The sequence below is a fragment of the Boleophthalmus pectinirostris genome, unplaced genomic scaffold, assembly GCF_026225935.1.
Source record: "Boleophthalmus pectinirostris isolate CB_2022bp ecotype Guang Dong unplaced genomic scaffold, ASM2622593v1 HiC_scaffold_16, whole genome shotgun sequence".
In the NCBI taxonomy this organism is placed as follows: Eukaryota; Metazoa; Chordata; class Actinopteri; order Gobiiformes; family Gobiidae; genus Boleophthalmus; species Boleophthalmus pectinirostris.
In genome coordinates this window covers 13,729,729-13,744,147 of record NW_026571095.1, presented here as the reverse complement: position 1 = coordinate 13,744,147, position 14,419 = coordinate 13,729,729, and the positions used below count along the sequence as shown (strand labels likewise).

Below are 14,419 nucleotides of genomic sequence, written 5' to 3'. Positions count from 1 at the left end.
GTTTTAACATAGCTTTCCAACAGTCAACTTCACCTTTATGACATTTACTGCATTATGGCAAAAAATTAATCCAGAGTACCGGTAATTGAACAAAATAAAATATAAATTAAAATTATCTTTAACATAATTGTTTGGTTATTATAAATAGGAGTTCATTGTTCCATCGGATAGAAAGGAAAAAAAAACACAGCATACATTTAAGTCACAGACAAGTTACGTTTTTCCAGTGCTTCAGAAAACTCAAAATATTACTACCTAAAACAAATAGAAACAAAGGAACTGAGAAATAAATAATACAACATATAACTTACAATTGATGTCTTAACTTAGGGGCTTATAGGAAACCTTGTAACTTTTGTGGCTTTTTTTTTTTTTACTGCTAATGCCAAAGAAAACAAGAATTCTCATGAATCTGTCAACAGCTGATGTTCCCTGAAGGTCATGAAATTTTACTAGACCCAAACATGTTATAGTGTGCCATAAGACACACCCTGCAAATCACATTCTGTTCCCCCAGCACTCCTCCAATAAAAATGCACAAACACAGTACTTAATAATAGAACGTACATGGAAAATTCCCTACACTACAATGAATCATGTTGGGAGATGGATCGCAGGAGAAGCTAAGAGACAGTCACTTTGACACCCAAACATTAATCAGCTCTGGAAAAGGTCGCCCAGCCCATACACATTTGCTCATTGTTTACGTTTTTTTTACTCGCATCTGTTTTGTTTTGCCTTTGTTTGCAATTTTAGCCTTTCTTCATTGGCCCAGAGAAGTCATTTATCAAAGTTAAACCACTTCACCTAGTTCAGCCTTTCAAGCCAATTTCATTAGCATCCCTGGCTGCCATTTAATGCTTACTGAATTAATTATGCAACTTGTTAAAGCGTTATTGAGGTTCAGTTTTGCATTTTTATTTTAGTTGACTATATATATTTATGTATATATGAATACAGAGCTGGTTTATTAATGCAGAGGTTACTGGAAATATATGTAAATGTGAATTACTGAACTTATTTAGTAGAGACACTATGCGGCTTTAGTCACTCAAGGTTGACATTTTGAGTAATGAAAACACAAACTTTTAAATCCAGTGGAGAAGGGTCTTTGTTTAGTTGCAGCTGCTGCCTGGCACTGCACTGTAAATCAATTACACAGGAGCTAACAGAATAAATGAGTATCTAAAATTGTACTTCATTACCAAATGTAGGGGGAGCTCAAAGGAAGAAATTAAGACAAGAACAGTGAAGTAAAAGTGTTTTGCTTTAAGTTGGCTTTTTTAAATAGACAACTCATACGCAAAAAGTGCTAGACAAGTGCTTTGACTTGTTCTGTGGTGTGTAAAAGCCCATGTTTGTGGTTTGAGCATAGTGTTGTCACGATACTAAAATTTCAAACTCGATTTCGATATTAAGGAGCAGATTCGATACTGATGTTGATACCACAATGACAATCAAATCATAGTACTTTCTTCTGTATTATCATGTGGTCTTACATCTGTGTAATTGCTCAGTTGTCCAGGTAGTTTCCATAATTGTTCATCTGGTCTTATACCCGTTTTGATATAGCTCAAAATCATTCAGGAAAGGTTCATTTCAATCATGTGAATGTATCTTTTTTAGTATTGATACCTGCTCAAATGAGTATCTAGTTATGGTAAGAGTTTTAGTATCAATTAGTATCTGATTTTCGATACTTTTGACGACCCTAAATATGGGCTCAGAGGTTTACACCAGGTTCTTCGCATACAATTTGTCAAAAACAGGGAAATTAAACACAACCCAAAACACAGCCATATAATACAATTCACAGTGGCTGCTCGCATGAGTATACAACACATTTCACAGTTTCAAAATAAAAGTGCTTTATAAAAATCCAAATATTGCCTGCAGTCCTGGTGACACAAAGAGCCAAGAATAATCAATAAAATGCTTTTCATTTCAACACCAGAAAGAGGATTTAGTCTGATGTGGTCATTGTTAGACAAAAGAAAATAAATGTTTGTAAACTAGACTGAAATAGTAACTAAATACATAATGCTTGAAGGCCATGCAGTAGATTAGACTCGCACAGTGACAGAACACACGCTCCGCCATGTTGGTTCTGCTGGGAGCTTAAACATAAAAGAAGAATTGATTCACGCTATGCAATGTTCTGTTTTCTTTGTTTAATTTAGGCTAACACTAGATTAACAACGTGACTTTATTTGGAGTTTATGAGCAACATTGAATACACCCACCCAGGGACATGATTAACTGCAAGTCCTAAAAGGCAAGACTTCATTAAGAGAGGAGAATGACCATATTTCAAACAGCAGGCTGAGTCTATAAAGCACATTTAGCTTAAATGTCACCATAACTGCAGGCAACCACATCATCAGTAGTCCCACACAGAGAGAGCCGTAACATGCCTTAGTTCATCAGAGGGGAGTTATAATAATGACTATTGTTCATGAACAGCCATAAAAGTCACACAAATGAGACAAAAATGGCCTGTTTGTTCTTACTTTGAGTGCAAATGAAGCTTCATACTCACATTATAATAACTTTAACAAATAAGTTATTATTATCATCTTTTTGGCAGCCAACATTTCTCAGTGCATTCATGTGATAGTGAACACACCAAAAAATGTTTAGGAAATACTAATAGATGGAGATGTTTCTGGGCTCACATACCCAAATAAAAAGCAAACGAAAACATGATACCATCTTATCTGTCCACTATTCTATGCCAAATAATATATACGTATAACACTGACAGAAAAAATAAGCAATATTTACTAACGCACAGTAAAAAATTTACTTAAATAACACACACATTGACAGATTGAGAGACATTTGGAGAAATGAGAAATATCACATAATTGTTGCTGGTGCACTGCTTTCTGAGAGATTTGGTTGTTGATTAAATTATATCCATATAAATTTGTTTAAATGAAACGTTTGTAATAATAACATGAACTGAAATAAATAAAAACTATACTAGGACTATAAATTAAATAGAATTAAATTAAAAGAAATAGGCGAATATTGTCACAATATCAGTTATAAAAATATAGATATCTTACAGTTAGGAGTTTTAAGGGTGTTTACAGTTTATTTTCGTTAAAAGCGTTTGAATTTAAAATAATGCTCCCTCAGTTTGGAGGGTGTTTCGGAGCTCTTGTCCTTCCTACACAGGGAAAGGCCATTCACAGACTTAAAAGGAGAGAAAGCTCTGGGTTTGCCTTCCTGTTTTACAGCAAAATGAACCATTGTCATTGAAATTATTCATCAAATAAATACATTGTCTTCTGGGCAGAAGTACAGCAGGAGCAGACAGCGAAAGCTGGAGAGAGGATGTACGCAGGTCGGACCATGTCTTATGCTGCTAAGAGTGGGTATTAGAGAGGCTTTTCACACTTCGTAGCTGTTATGTAACAAATGTTAACATATTAGTAGCTATCTTCTTGTTGCAAAAGTATTCAGATCCTGTGTTAAACATGGTCCGACCAGGGCTCCTTCACTCCGGGCAGTGGGTGTGTGTGGTTACTCAGCTGACCGCCTCCGCTTGCTGCTGATGCTGCGGAAGTTGAACGGTCTCATCTTCATCTCCACAAAGGGAATGGAGAACTCATGGCCTTTCCAGTGGTACCAGTTAATCCCCTGCACACAACAGACACAAGTCACATAAACAGAGCAGGAGTTCCTAATGAGAGGAAATGTCAAATATTTACTAGACAAAAGATTTAGAAATTGTTTCACGAGTAATGCCTACTTTATTTTAATAGCTATATGCTTGAGAGTTGCAAGCAAATGTCTCAATTACAGAGATGTTCTTGGAATGGTAGTGCAGTATGAAGCAGACTCTTTAGAGCGTCTTCCCCTTCTGTCAGATGTGAGTTTCTCAGTACAAGTCTATCCAGCTCCTCTCTCAGTTTCTGTCATCAAAAGGCAGCTCAAGCTACAGTGGTGGAAACGCACTGATGCCTGACAGCCTTGAAAGTTGAGCCAATCACAGCCTCCCAACACCTCAGTCTATCAGACCTCTTCAGAACACCACTGAGAACTGCAGCCTGTCATTTTCAATAAAGACCAGGAAGCCCATGTTTATTGATCTATTATAGAACTGTAGCTTTTCAATACAGTTTATGTTTGTACAGAGCACATGAGCAGCACACAGCAGCAGAGAAGAAGGCTATCAAGCACTAAGTTATGTACAAAGTATTAATACGACTGGCAGGTCATACTGTGTAAGTATATTAATCAAGTAATTGTAAAGCATACTTGAGTTAGAAGCCCTTTTGAATGCAATCCTACAGTTGCAATTCAACCAATATTACTACTCTCACCACCAAGCATGAACAACAGTTATTGCTACTCTAAAACCTTCTTCTGCTATATTGTAAGTATAAGTATGACACGTGCATGATAAATGCATTTGAATAGCACCAAAATATAATACATACGAACAATTAAAACATATATTTGAGAAAATTTGGCCGTGACGGCAAAGCTAGTGGTAGAATAAGACCATAGTAATGAAAAATTATAACTCCTTTTAGGGAACATTAGACAAACATTTAACACTATAAAAAAGAATTTTGCAGGCTTACCTGGCTGTGTCTGGACTCCCCATATTTGCCGTTGAGGTTGGCACGGTGGCAGTTCTTGTACCACCAGGCCCCTTTGTAGGACAAGGCACAGTTCGTGACAGCAATATCGTTGTCTCTGTCTTTAGTGGAGAAGGGCCGGCCCTGGTGGTAGCTCAGAGAGTCCCCTGTGATCAAAGGCACAAAGTTAAACTCTGAAGGGAGTGGTGAGTAAACATTTGTGTGGAGCTGCAGTGAATAATACTGTGATGAGGGGATTTAAATGGACAGGCAAGAGGGAGATTGAGAGGCAGAGAGAGTCCTGCCGCAGCCTCCCTGAATGTATTTAGGCTGAGAGAATTAGAATGATAAACATGAGCGGATGACAGGTAATTCTGGCATATGGTCATGTTGACAGACGAAATGTGGAGGAGCTTGAGAGAGAGGGGAAGACAGAGAGAGGAGAAGATGAAGAGAGGAGAAGACGGAGAGAGATGATGAGAGAGGAGAAGATGGGGTGAGGAAAAAATGGAGAGAGGAAAAGACAGAGCGAGGAAAAAATGGAGAGAGGAGAAGATGAAGAGAGGAGAAGACCAAAAGAGAAGATGGAGAGAGAAGACAGAGAGAGAGAGAGAGAGAAGAAAATGAAGAAAGGACAGAGCAGAAGATGGAGAGAGGAGAGGAGCTTTGGCAGATGGCAGAAGGATGATAGAACACTATTTGTGGTGAGCTTAAAGATTCTGCCACATGAATACACTGTCCTTCCTGATATGAAGTCACAGCACAAAGTTTTTATATGGAGTGCTACAGTGGTCTCACACTGAGGTGGGTACATATAATGACGGGTACCTGCAGTGCCGTTGTACTCTCCTATCCTGAGCTTGTAGAGGTTTCTGGCGTCTCCGATTGAGAATTTGTCATAGTTTGCGTAGACTGACTCCTGCCCATCCTTCATGTCGATTCTCAGCTCATAACGGCCTTGAGCGGCAATCCTCTGGATGTTGTCCAAACCTGCACACAAATAGACATGCACATCACTTATATAACATTTCCATCAAAATGTGAAAAACACCATTTGTATATAGAGCAGTATTTCCTTGTGCTATGTCTCTGGGCTTTCTACTGAAGTGACAACACAATTTTGTTAATTTGGTAAAAGATTAGTCTACAATTATTTAAAAAGTTGTGGATTAGTTTTGAATGAAATGCAGACCAATTATGGCCAAGAGAGTGGTCCAATATTGCTATTTTGATATGCAATGTTTGCCAATACCAATGCATACCAATTACCACAAATTCATAATAAAGTTTACAAATTAGTAAAAATGTCATTTGATTTGGCCGTATGCATACACTTTTAATACACCACTGAATCTTTATGTTTTCGTCCAAAATAATCTTTTTTCCTGCTGTTTCTTGGCGTTCTGAAAAATGCCAGTCATTTGCATAGCAGCTTTAAATGAAAGCCTTTATTGGATTGTGGATACTTGGCACTCAATTTAGTCAATTCCACTGCTTCCCTTGCAAATGTCACATACTGCACTTTTCCAAAAGCAGTGTACTTTTACAGTTTATCTTTGAAGCAGCAGAAACACACACAGCTGATAAGGTGCAGCTCCCTGACCTGTGTGAGTGGACAGCGTTCACTATCAGATTACAACAAGCTCCTATCAGGAAAAATGTGCCCTCTCCTGCTCAAACCTCTGTATCAAAATATTGTACAGTGTTGTAGTTTTTAAACCCCCAGAAAACGTAAGTAAAAATCTGATAATGGGGAAGGAGCAGAGGAACCATTCTGCTGTGAGCTGTGGATATAAAGATAATATCTACAGTGACCAAAAAGCACCTATCTGGGGAAACTATTACTGAAATAAAATAACTTCAATTCTTAACTTTATTTTCAGCCAGTATGTCCAAATTGTCTTGATGTTTTTGTTAGGCATTTTAGTAGCTCTTCTTTGAAAAGTGAAGAATAAATTGATATATTTTGGATTTTTGTATTGTATTTCTATATATCTAATTTGCACTTGAACATTCTCCATACTAGAGGGGATTGTGCTTTCCTATCAGTCCCAAATCTATGGAATTCACTGATACAGAATAGCATTTGCACAGTAGTACAATTATTTTTATTCTGTTTTTACTTTACTTAAAGGTTGTATGGAGGATTTTTTTTTGTTTCAGTTGTCAATGATAGCATTATAGAGGTGCAGTAGCCTTGTAATTATGATGACCAAAAAAAAGAGAATAAAAATTCATCAACTCTGGACGTGGTGGGGCCAGCTAAACATTTGCCAATAGATAACGACACTGCCTCGTTATCTGTGAGCTGACAGGCTGTCAATCAATCTCCCTACGTTTCTAGCGTAACTGACTTGCCTGAACGCCGCCGGTACGTGGTTTACGTACGCCTGTCACGCAGTCCACAGACGCAAGCCGCACAGACGCTGTTTACTCCACCAACGCAACAGTTCTTAGCGGCTTTTTTTTACCTATATCTTCCTCGCAGTTCGCACAAAGTTTGTTGCAATGGCAGACAAGAATCCAGGAGCAGTTAGCCGCAAAAGAAAGTCCGTTTTTGAGATTGCTGAAAGAAGAAGACAAGGGGAAAAGCAGCGAAGCCAAACTAAGGTGATTCTTATAGATTCATTCCAGCGATGGCGCGACTGAAGCAGAAGCAGGGTCTAAAGACTGACGCATTGGTCGCCAAATTACTCCTGGACAGGTCACTTCTGCTTATTATGAAAACGTACTTTATTTCCAAGAGCTAGTCAAACGTTCCCCCTGCTCCTCATTTCTCCGGGCACAGAATCTCCGCGCACCGCTCCCCTCTCCTCTCTCCTCTCCTCTCTCCCTGCTCCGCTCTTCTCCCTGCTCCTCACTTCTCGTCCGCGAACGAAATGTCCGCACACCTGCTCCCCCCGCTCCTCACTTCTCCGTCTTGCCTAACCAACACTGTAGTTAGTTGTTTACAAGTCATGTGCAGTGCACCGGCTGTAAACAAACCTGTTTCTGGCGTAAAGAGGAGGCGGGAGAAGGCGTTTCTACGTAGGGAGCTGTAGGGGAGGGGGGGGTGGTTTCACGCATGCGCAACATTTGAAAAAGGACAGTCGCTGGATTTCTTGTTCCTTGGAAAATCCTCTATACAACCTTTAACCTGTGCCTTGTGTCTGCTTATGTATCAGCATGTAAAGCACTTCATAACTCTGAGACAAGAAGAGCGCTGTATAGACTGTGATTATTTATATTACGCCTTATTTGACTAGCCTGATTCATCAGCCGGTTTCACTTTGTTTCACTTCTTAGAAACCGTCTGACCTCGCAGTTTTAGAATTCGTTTGCTCGACTGGAGGCGGGTACTTTTTATCATTTAACCAATCACTGCTATTTGGTAGTCACGGATGTAATGTGCCGCTAACGGGGCTAAGTGGTATATTAATCTTTTCCTAAATCCTGTAGGAATAAGGGCAATGGTGTCTTTCCCCAATTCACCAAACATTCTCTTTATTCTGACTTTAAATCCTCGATCTCGGGAATCGTTGACAACACTGAATATATCACTCTTCGATGACTGGCTGGTGCCCGAACTCGCACTTCCAGAGTTTTTGCAAACCGTCTATTGTATTTTGAGTCCTTGAGTTAGTTGTTGGAGAGAAATGAAACTGAGCGGAGGCACTCGGTGGCTATTATTTGACACCAGTCTCTCGATATTTTTGCTACGCATTCTGTATACATTATTACTATTTATATTGTTTCTCTTTGTTAGTATAATATATTGTGATGTGTGAGCTACTGTGTCCAAATAATTTCATTTGTGGATCAATAAAATTTGTCTAACTCTAAAACTCATTTTGAGAAAGTTTTGCAAACATGGACACAATTGTACATTTGTTCCTTTGCTTCGCTGCACCAAGCTGACATTGGTATTAGATGTGAAACAAGCCGGGGTCACTCAACAGGAAAAATACATCACCCCAGAGCCGCTATAAAACTGCCCATTCCCTAAACTGTGTCAGATAATTGTGCTAGCTTAATTTCCATATCCTTTACTGCAGCTGCCCGGCGGTTAAGTGGCTCTTCTTGCTGGGTCCTATGAGAGGAGATGATATTGATGTTTATGGTTTCCTGGATTGCTGTAGCGTGTGCGATTAGCTAAATGTGTAATAGCGCCCGGGGGTTGGACAGTGACCCCATGTGGAGGGAGGGGTGAAGGTCGCAGGCAGTAGCTTTTCACTGGTCATCTGCGTGACATTAACTCGTGCTCTCTGTGTAAAGACTGCACAGATCCTTCAAACGGCCACACCGCGGGCAATAAGGACACGCTAAAGTGGCAACTGTGGACCATATAGCAGCTCAGTGCTTTTATGTGTCACTGGTGTCTATATGTTATGTAATGGAGGGGGTATAGAAGTGTGATACAGGCTATTGAAGCTCATTGAGAAAGAAACATGTCCACGAAATGTATATTTTTTCAGCTTTTTCACATAACCAGAGAAAGAGAGTATTTTAGTGCATTTCTTACATCAGATGCTCCTCTATTTCACATACTCAGGGAACTCTTGGTTATATAGCAATAAACAGATACATTTTGTCAAACAGTGAGACTATACAGACCTATCAGTTTACCACACCATACTAAAGTAAAGCTGCACTATGTCATTTTTCTGGAAGGGCCTGATGTCTGTGTTTCTCTGCCTGCTTTTGCTTTGCCTGGAATGTTCCACAGCATGGCATTAATCCTTTGTTCAATTACAGGTTTGTTTAATGCCATTTTGATGCTGGTTGAGAACACTAACTTGGCCTGGTGGCATCAGCTGATTCTATATAGAAAGAATGATTCTGTGGAGCATTCAAGGCAAAGCAATGACATCTCCATAGATAAAAGCAGGTGGTGAACCCTGCATTGGAAAAGTACTTATTTTTTTGCTTTAGTAAATAATTTTCTATTGTGGAAAGCACAAGTTTCCCTGAATGAGAAAACATCTTGTATTGAGCTCTTCTAGTATAAATATAAGTAGTAAATATATTCCAAAGCTAACAGTTGAACTAAATGGCCCTCAAATTCCAACATTTTCAGTCAAGTTTTTAAATTCGTTTCAGTCAGACATTGCCTGCTTTTGACCTAGATAAGTGGTCTTTTGGCCTTTCACTTGCCTGATCTTACCAGTAAAAATAGCAACGCAAAATCTTATAATGTTGCGAAGGGAGTTTTGGCAGTGATTCTATTTGCAGTGCTTCTCTTAGTTATTTTTCATGATCACTTCCTCTACTGTGAACTGTTTCTGCACCAAACTTTGCCAGCAAAAACATCATAACAATCAAATAGGCCACAAGAGCTGCCAACAGGCAACTGTATCTCATCCAGTTTGGATGATTTAAATATAACACTGTAATTTAGGATACACTTCAATAACATCTAACTAGCTGCTATTTTGCATATGCATAAGTGCTTAATTTGATGTTAACTGGTATATATTCGACCTTTATTATTAATGTCTTAATATTGCATACCTTATCCTGCTGCACATTAAACATTTAACAACACTGTACAGGGACCATGTACAGGAGCATTAATCAAAGAAACTGTAAAGACATGCTCTTTATCTGACTGTAGCTCTTGGAGCTAATTTTCATCTGCAGTCCCTGAGAATTTTTGCTTATTATTAAAATGAGTATTTTTGTACATGAATAAGCATTAATGAACTAAAAAGCTACATTTCTTGTGGTACTAGTCTTTAACAACACTTTATTTACCAAAAGCCTATTAGGATCATAATTCATTCAAACCTGACCCAGCATCATGCTGTTAGCAGCAGAATAAGGTTATGCATATCTGTACAAAACAAATTTTGCTTAAATACATGGAAAAAAAATGCAGAAATTTAAGACAGTGTATAATTTACCACTTACAAATATGGAAATTAGCACCTACTCAGATGGGAATAAAGAAATGTCTTATGGCTAAGTCTGTGCAGTCTTACAGGTCAAACTCCTTTGTCCTGACATTCCTGCCTCTCCCTATTCTTCTGCGCTGCCCGCTGACATGTTATCTGTAATCTAGTATTGCACAGAAGGGCTTTCACTGGAGTGCACATCTCTCCTTGATGCCACCAGCCTGAGGTTACATTAGCTGCTTTTAAGCTCTGAAAGGACAGTACAGTAGAGGCATGAGGAGGAGAGAGCAGCCCAGGAGGCAGCCCACCAGTGCAGATGGAGGGGGCACACTCTGGCACTATAAGAAAGAGTTTAGTGAACTCAATATTCCACTCAGTTATACTTTTCACAGCTCAATGAAAGAGGACACACAAGCATCTGCATCAGGTAATATATGTTTGAAATGATGATAGCTGACTCACAACTTGTCAACTGTGCACCAGCCCGTAAGAAAGAAAATAAGAAGGAAATAACAAAAAAGGAAGAAAATAAACAAAACACAATGTTAGAGCAAAATCCGTTCCAAGGTTCTTTCAAAATGGAGGCTTTAGGTGCAATTTTGTTTGTTTACAAGTTTTTAGGTGAAACTGGTTCAGGTTCAAGGTCAGTACTGTGTCAAAAGAGGAAATACTTTCATTATTGAACACAGAACTAAACTTTATGCTACATTATGCATGGATTGTGTTTAATAACTTATTTTGTGCAATTACATATATAGAATGTAACAAATCTATGTCTCTCATTAAGGAAGAGAAACTTCTACCTACTCCTTTTTAGCACCTCTTTAATGTATGGAAAATGATGTTCAAATAAATAAAAACATTACCAGCTATTTGCTTCCATTTTCTCTTACTCAATTAATAAAGTACTAGCTGAGTCACTTTTGTACTAATAGTGACCTAAAATTGTTTATGAGAGAAAAAAAAGAAAGGAAATCATAAGAATGGTACGAAGGTTCCTTTTGATTTTAACAATTTACAGTCTCGCAACAGGGCCAGCTTTATACCACAATTGTTAAAAAAAAAAATCATCTGACTGTGATTCCAAACCATGCCAAGTTTCTTTTTTTTTGGTTAACTAGACCAAGATGAAGCAAACTATTTTAGACAACAATTACTGCAAATTTAAGCTTTCAACTAACACTTACCAAGACAATGTTGTGTGTCCATCATTCAATAGACAGACTTTTTTTTTACTTCATTCATTCTCATTTTCCCAAATAACACCAGCCCATCACAAATTCTGCACTGTTATTTAATTCCTCCAAATCAAGTTCAAACGCCCTTTTTGCACCCTCATTTATTTGATGAAATATTCATGTAACATTTCCCTTTAATCATCTGCACCAAACAATAATAAATTGGCACATGAAAAAACATGAGTCATTTGCACATTTTCTAATGAATATAATTATTGTTTCATAATGAGATTTGGGGAAGAAAGGCTTTGCAGCAGTCCATCAAACGTAGAGCTATGTGTTTTGTTTTTGAATTGGGATGGCGCTAAAAAACAATTATGGGTGAGATGGGCTTTCACACATTCCAGTAATGAATGAATCAGAGAAGCTATGTGAAGTCAAGTAGAGGAGGGCCAAATGAGCAGAGAGAGAAGGTTTGAAAAGCATGGTCCTCCATCTTAATCAAGAACTAGTGACGTGAAATAATACACTGAGAAATACAGGCATGTTTCTTCCATCTCCATCAGTTTAATGTGAATGCCCTGACCTTCTGCTGATTGCGCCCAGTAAATCCACATGAGTCAAAGCAATGAGTCAGCCTTCACAAAACTGTGACACAGATTGAACTAAATGGGAAACAGGTTACACGCTAGAGACTGCTGGACAATTGCTGCGTGAAAAGACTAAAATGTACTAATGAAATAATACACATAATTTTCAGTGTGTGTAATTCATGTAATTTTCTATCAATTACTGCAGCAAAAACTATCCACTCAGTAAAACTATAAGCTTTGCACTTCATAGTAATGATAAATAGAAAACATTACCAAGCCAAAACTCATCCTCCAGATTCCCAAACCCAGCACGGTAATCGTTCCACTTTCTGGAAAAGTCGGTCAGCCCGTTCTGCCGGCGCTGAAACACCTTAAAACAAAATAACAGAGATAAACAGCCACTATTATGTGTGCATCATGTTTACCTTCAGAGATCTACTTCTGAATTCAGGTCAAATTCTTCAGGGCTAATAGCTGTGTTTGTGAATGTGTCTCCGTTTGGCTGTTGTGCCACTCCTGGAGACACTACTCTTAGCAAAATGGTATGAAAAAAAATAATCTTCCATCAATTTTAGCTTGTTTGAAGAGTTTATTTATTTATATGTATTTCCAGTGGAATAAAAATTTTATTATATGAATGCTAATGCAGTTTTCAAAATAGTGATTCTCAGAAAGTGAAAATTATGATTTCTGGTTATAAATTGCTTGAATCTCAGGGTCTTCCTTGGAATACATTTTTGAGTAGCGTAAAATCAATACAAACTTCTCTTTTAAAACGTTTCAATATTTTTAGTCTTCAGTATAATATCACTCCTTAATAGAAAGTTTGATATATTATGAAATGTCTTACAATCCAGCCTCCGTCGTCCGTGGTCATGTCACAGTACACCTGCACTCCTTGGCCGGGGTCTCTGTTGATGTAGATGGTGTACACTCCGCTCAGGGCCTCTCCGTTGAGCAGGTGCTGGGCGCAGTTCTGAGGTGTAGCAAACAAGCGGCTCCCTAGAGACAAGACCAGACCAGAACTGTTGACAGAACGTGCTTTGTGAAGATTTTTCCTTCAACTCACCAGGGCCAATTGTAGAACTATGGAGACTACAAAGAAACAAAGAAACAGACTCTGGATCCTGCCTGCTGCTGTGTATTCTCAGTGTATTATTGATGTTTAAAGTGTGTCTTAATGTTGTCATGAGTTATTTTTATCTCTGCTTGTACAAGGATGCAAGTGGAGGGAGATTTCACTATTACAGAATTTTTTTATGATTTCATTATAAATAGGTGTTTTTTGTTGTTGTTTTTTTTGCTTAAAATACCTTGAAAAACATACTGTGAATGAGGTCTTCTCTCTAAATATCTGACATCAGACTGCATCTGTTTTTCTTTATGGACATTAGACATTTCATCCAAAGCAAATCCAAAGCATCTCAATGGAGATGAGCAGGTGGTGCATACCCTCCACTATAAAAAGTGCATGGTGCTTCTTTAAATCCTTTGTCTTAAATCATTGATACATTTAAAGAGCCTATGTTATGCTATTTTCTGATCTAGATTATAATGCTGTTTCCTCATCAACAACATACCTGGAATTATGTTTTGTTTCATTCACACATGTTGAACACACAAACGCTGCATATTTAGGCGAGTTCTTCTCTCAAGCTGAAAACACTCTGTTCCACCGTGTGATGTCATGTGGTAATACAGGAAGTGTTCAACTATGTTTTTTAACTCCACACACCATCATTAAAATGATTTGTATAATTTCATCTCTGGAATTGCCATTCTCTATTGAACAAAAGGTAAAAAGTAGACAATAACTTGAAAAATACCACTTCATGAGATCACATGAAGTGGTGGAACAGAGCATTCTGAGGATTGGAGATATTGACAGACTAATAATGAAGGTCAAAAGGTGAATGAAACACAATTCCAGGTATATTTTTGTGGAGATAATAACATTGTAACATGGCTTAAGCTCACAAAAATGTGTAATATAGAACATTTAAGCAAAACAATACACAAGCAGAGATTTAAGCGAGGTTGAAAAGGGCCAAAATGCAAAAGCTAAATGACTAACTGTCTCTATAACCTAATGTCTAATGGACTGTTCTCAACCAGCGTCAAAATGGCATAAAAAAGGAATAATTATCATTATTTAAGGATCACAATAACTCTCTAGTGGG

General features: G+C 38.1%; 1 protein-coding gene across 1 annotated transcript in view; it reads right to left on the bottom strand.

Moving 5' to 3' along the window:
- Positions 1–3,531: 3,531 nt before the first annotated feature.
- tnr (tenascin R (restrictin, janusin)) overlaps positions 3,532–14,419 on the bottom strand; it is a 66,246-nt gene continuing 55,358 nt past the window's right edge. The window contains exons 24-28 of the mRNA XM_020923912.1: positions 13,090–13,241; positions 12,513–12,609; positions 5,424–5,585; positions 4,599–4,762; positions 3,532–3,648 (exon numbers count right to left, since the gene is read on the bottom strand). Of these exons, the coding sequence (XP_020779571.1) occupies positions 3,532–3,648; positions 4,599–4,762; positions 5,424–5,585; positions 12,513–12,609; positions 13,090–13,241 (692 nt within the window). The remainder of the gene's footprint in view (positions 3,649–4,598; positions 4,763–5,423; positions 5,586–12,512; positions 12,610–13,089; positions 13,242–14,419) is intronic.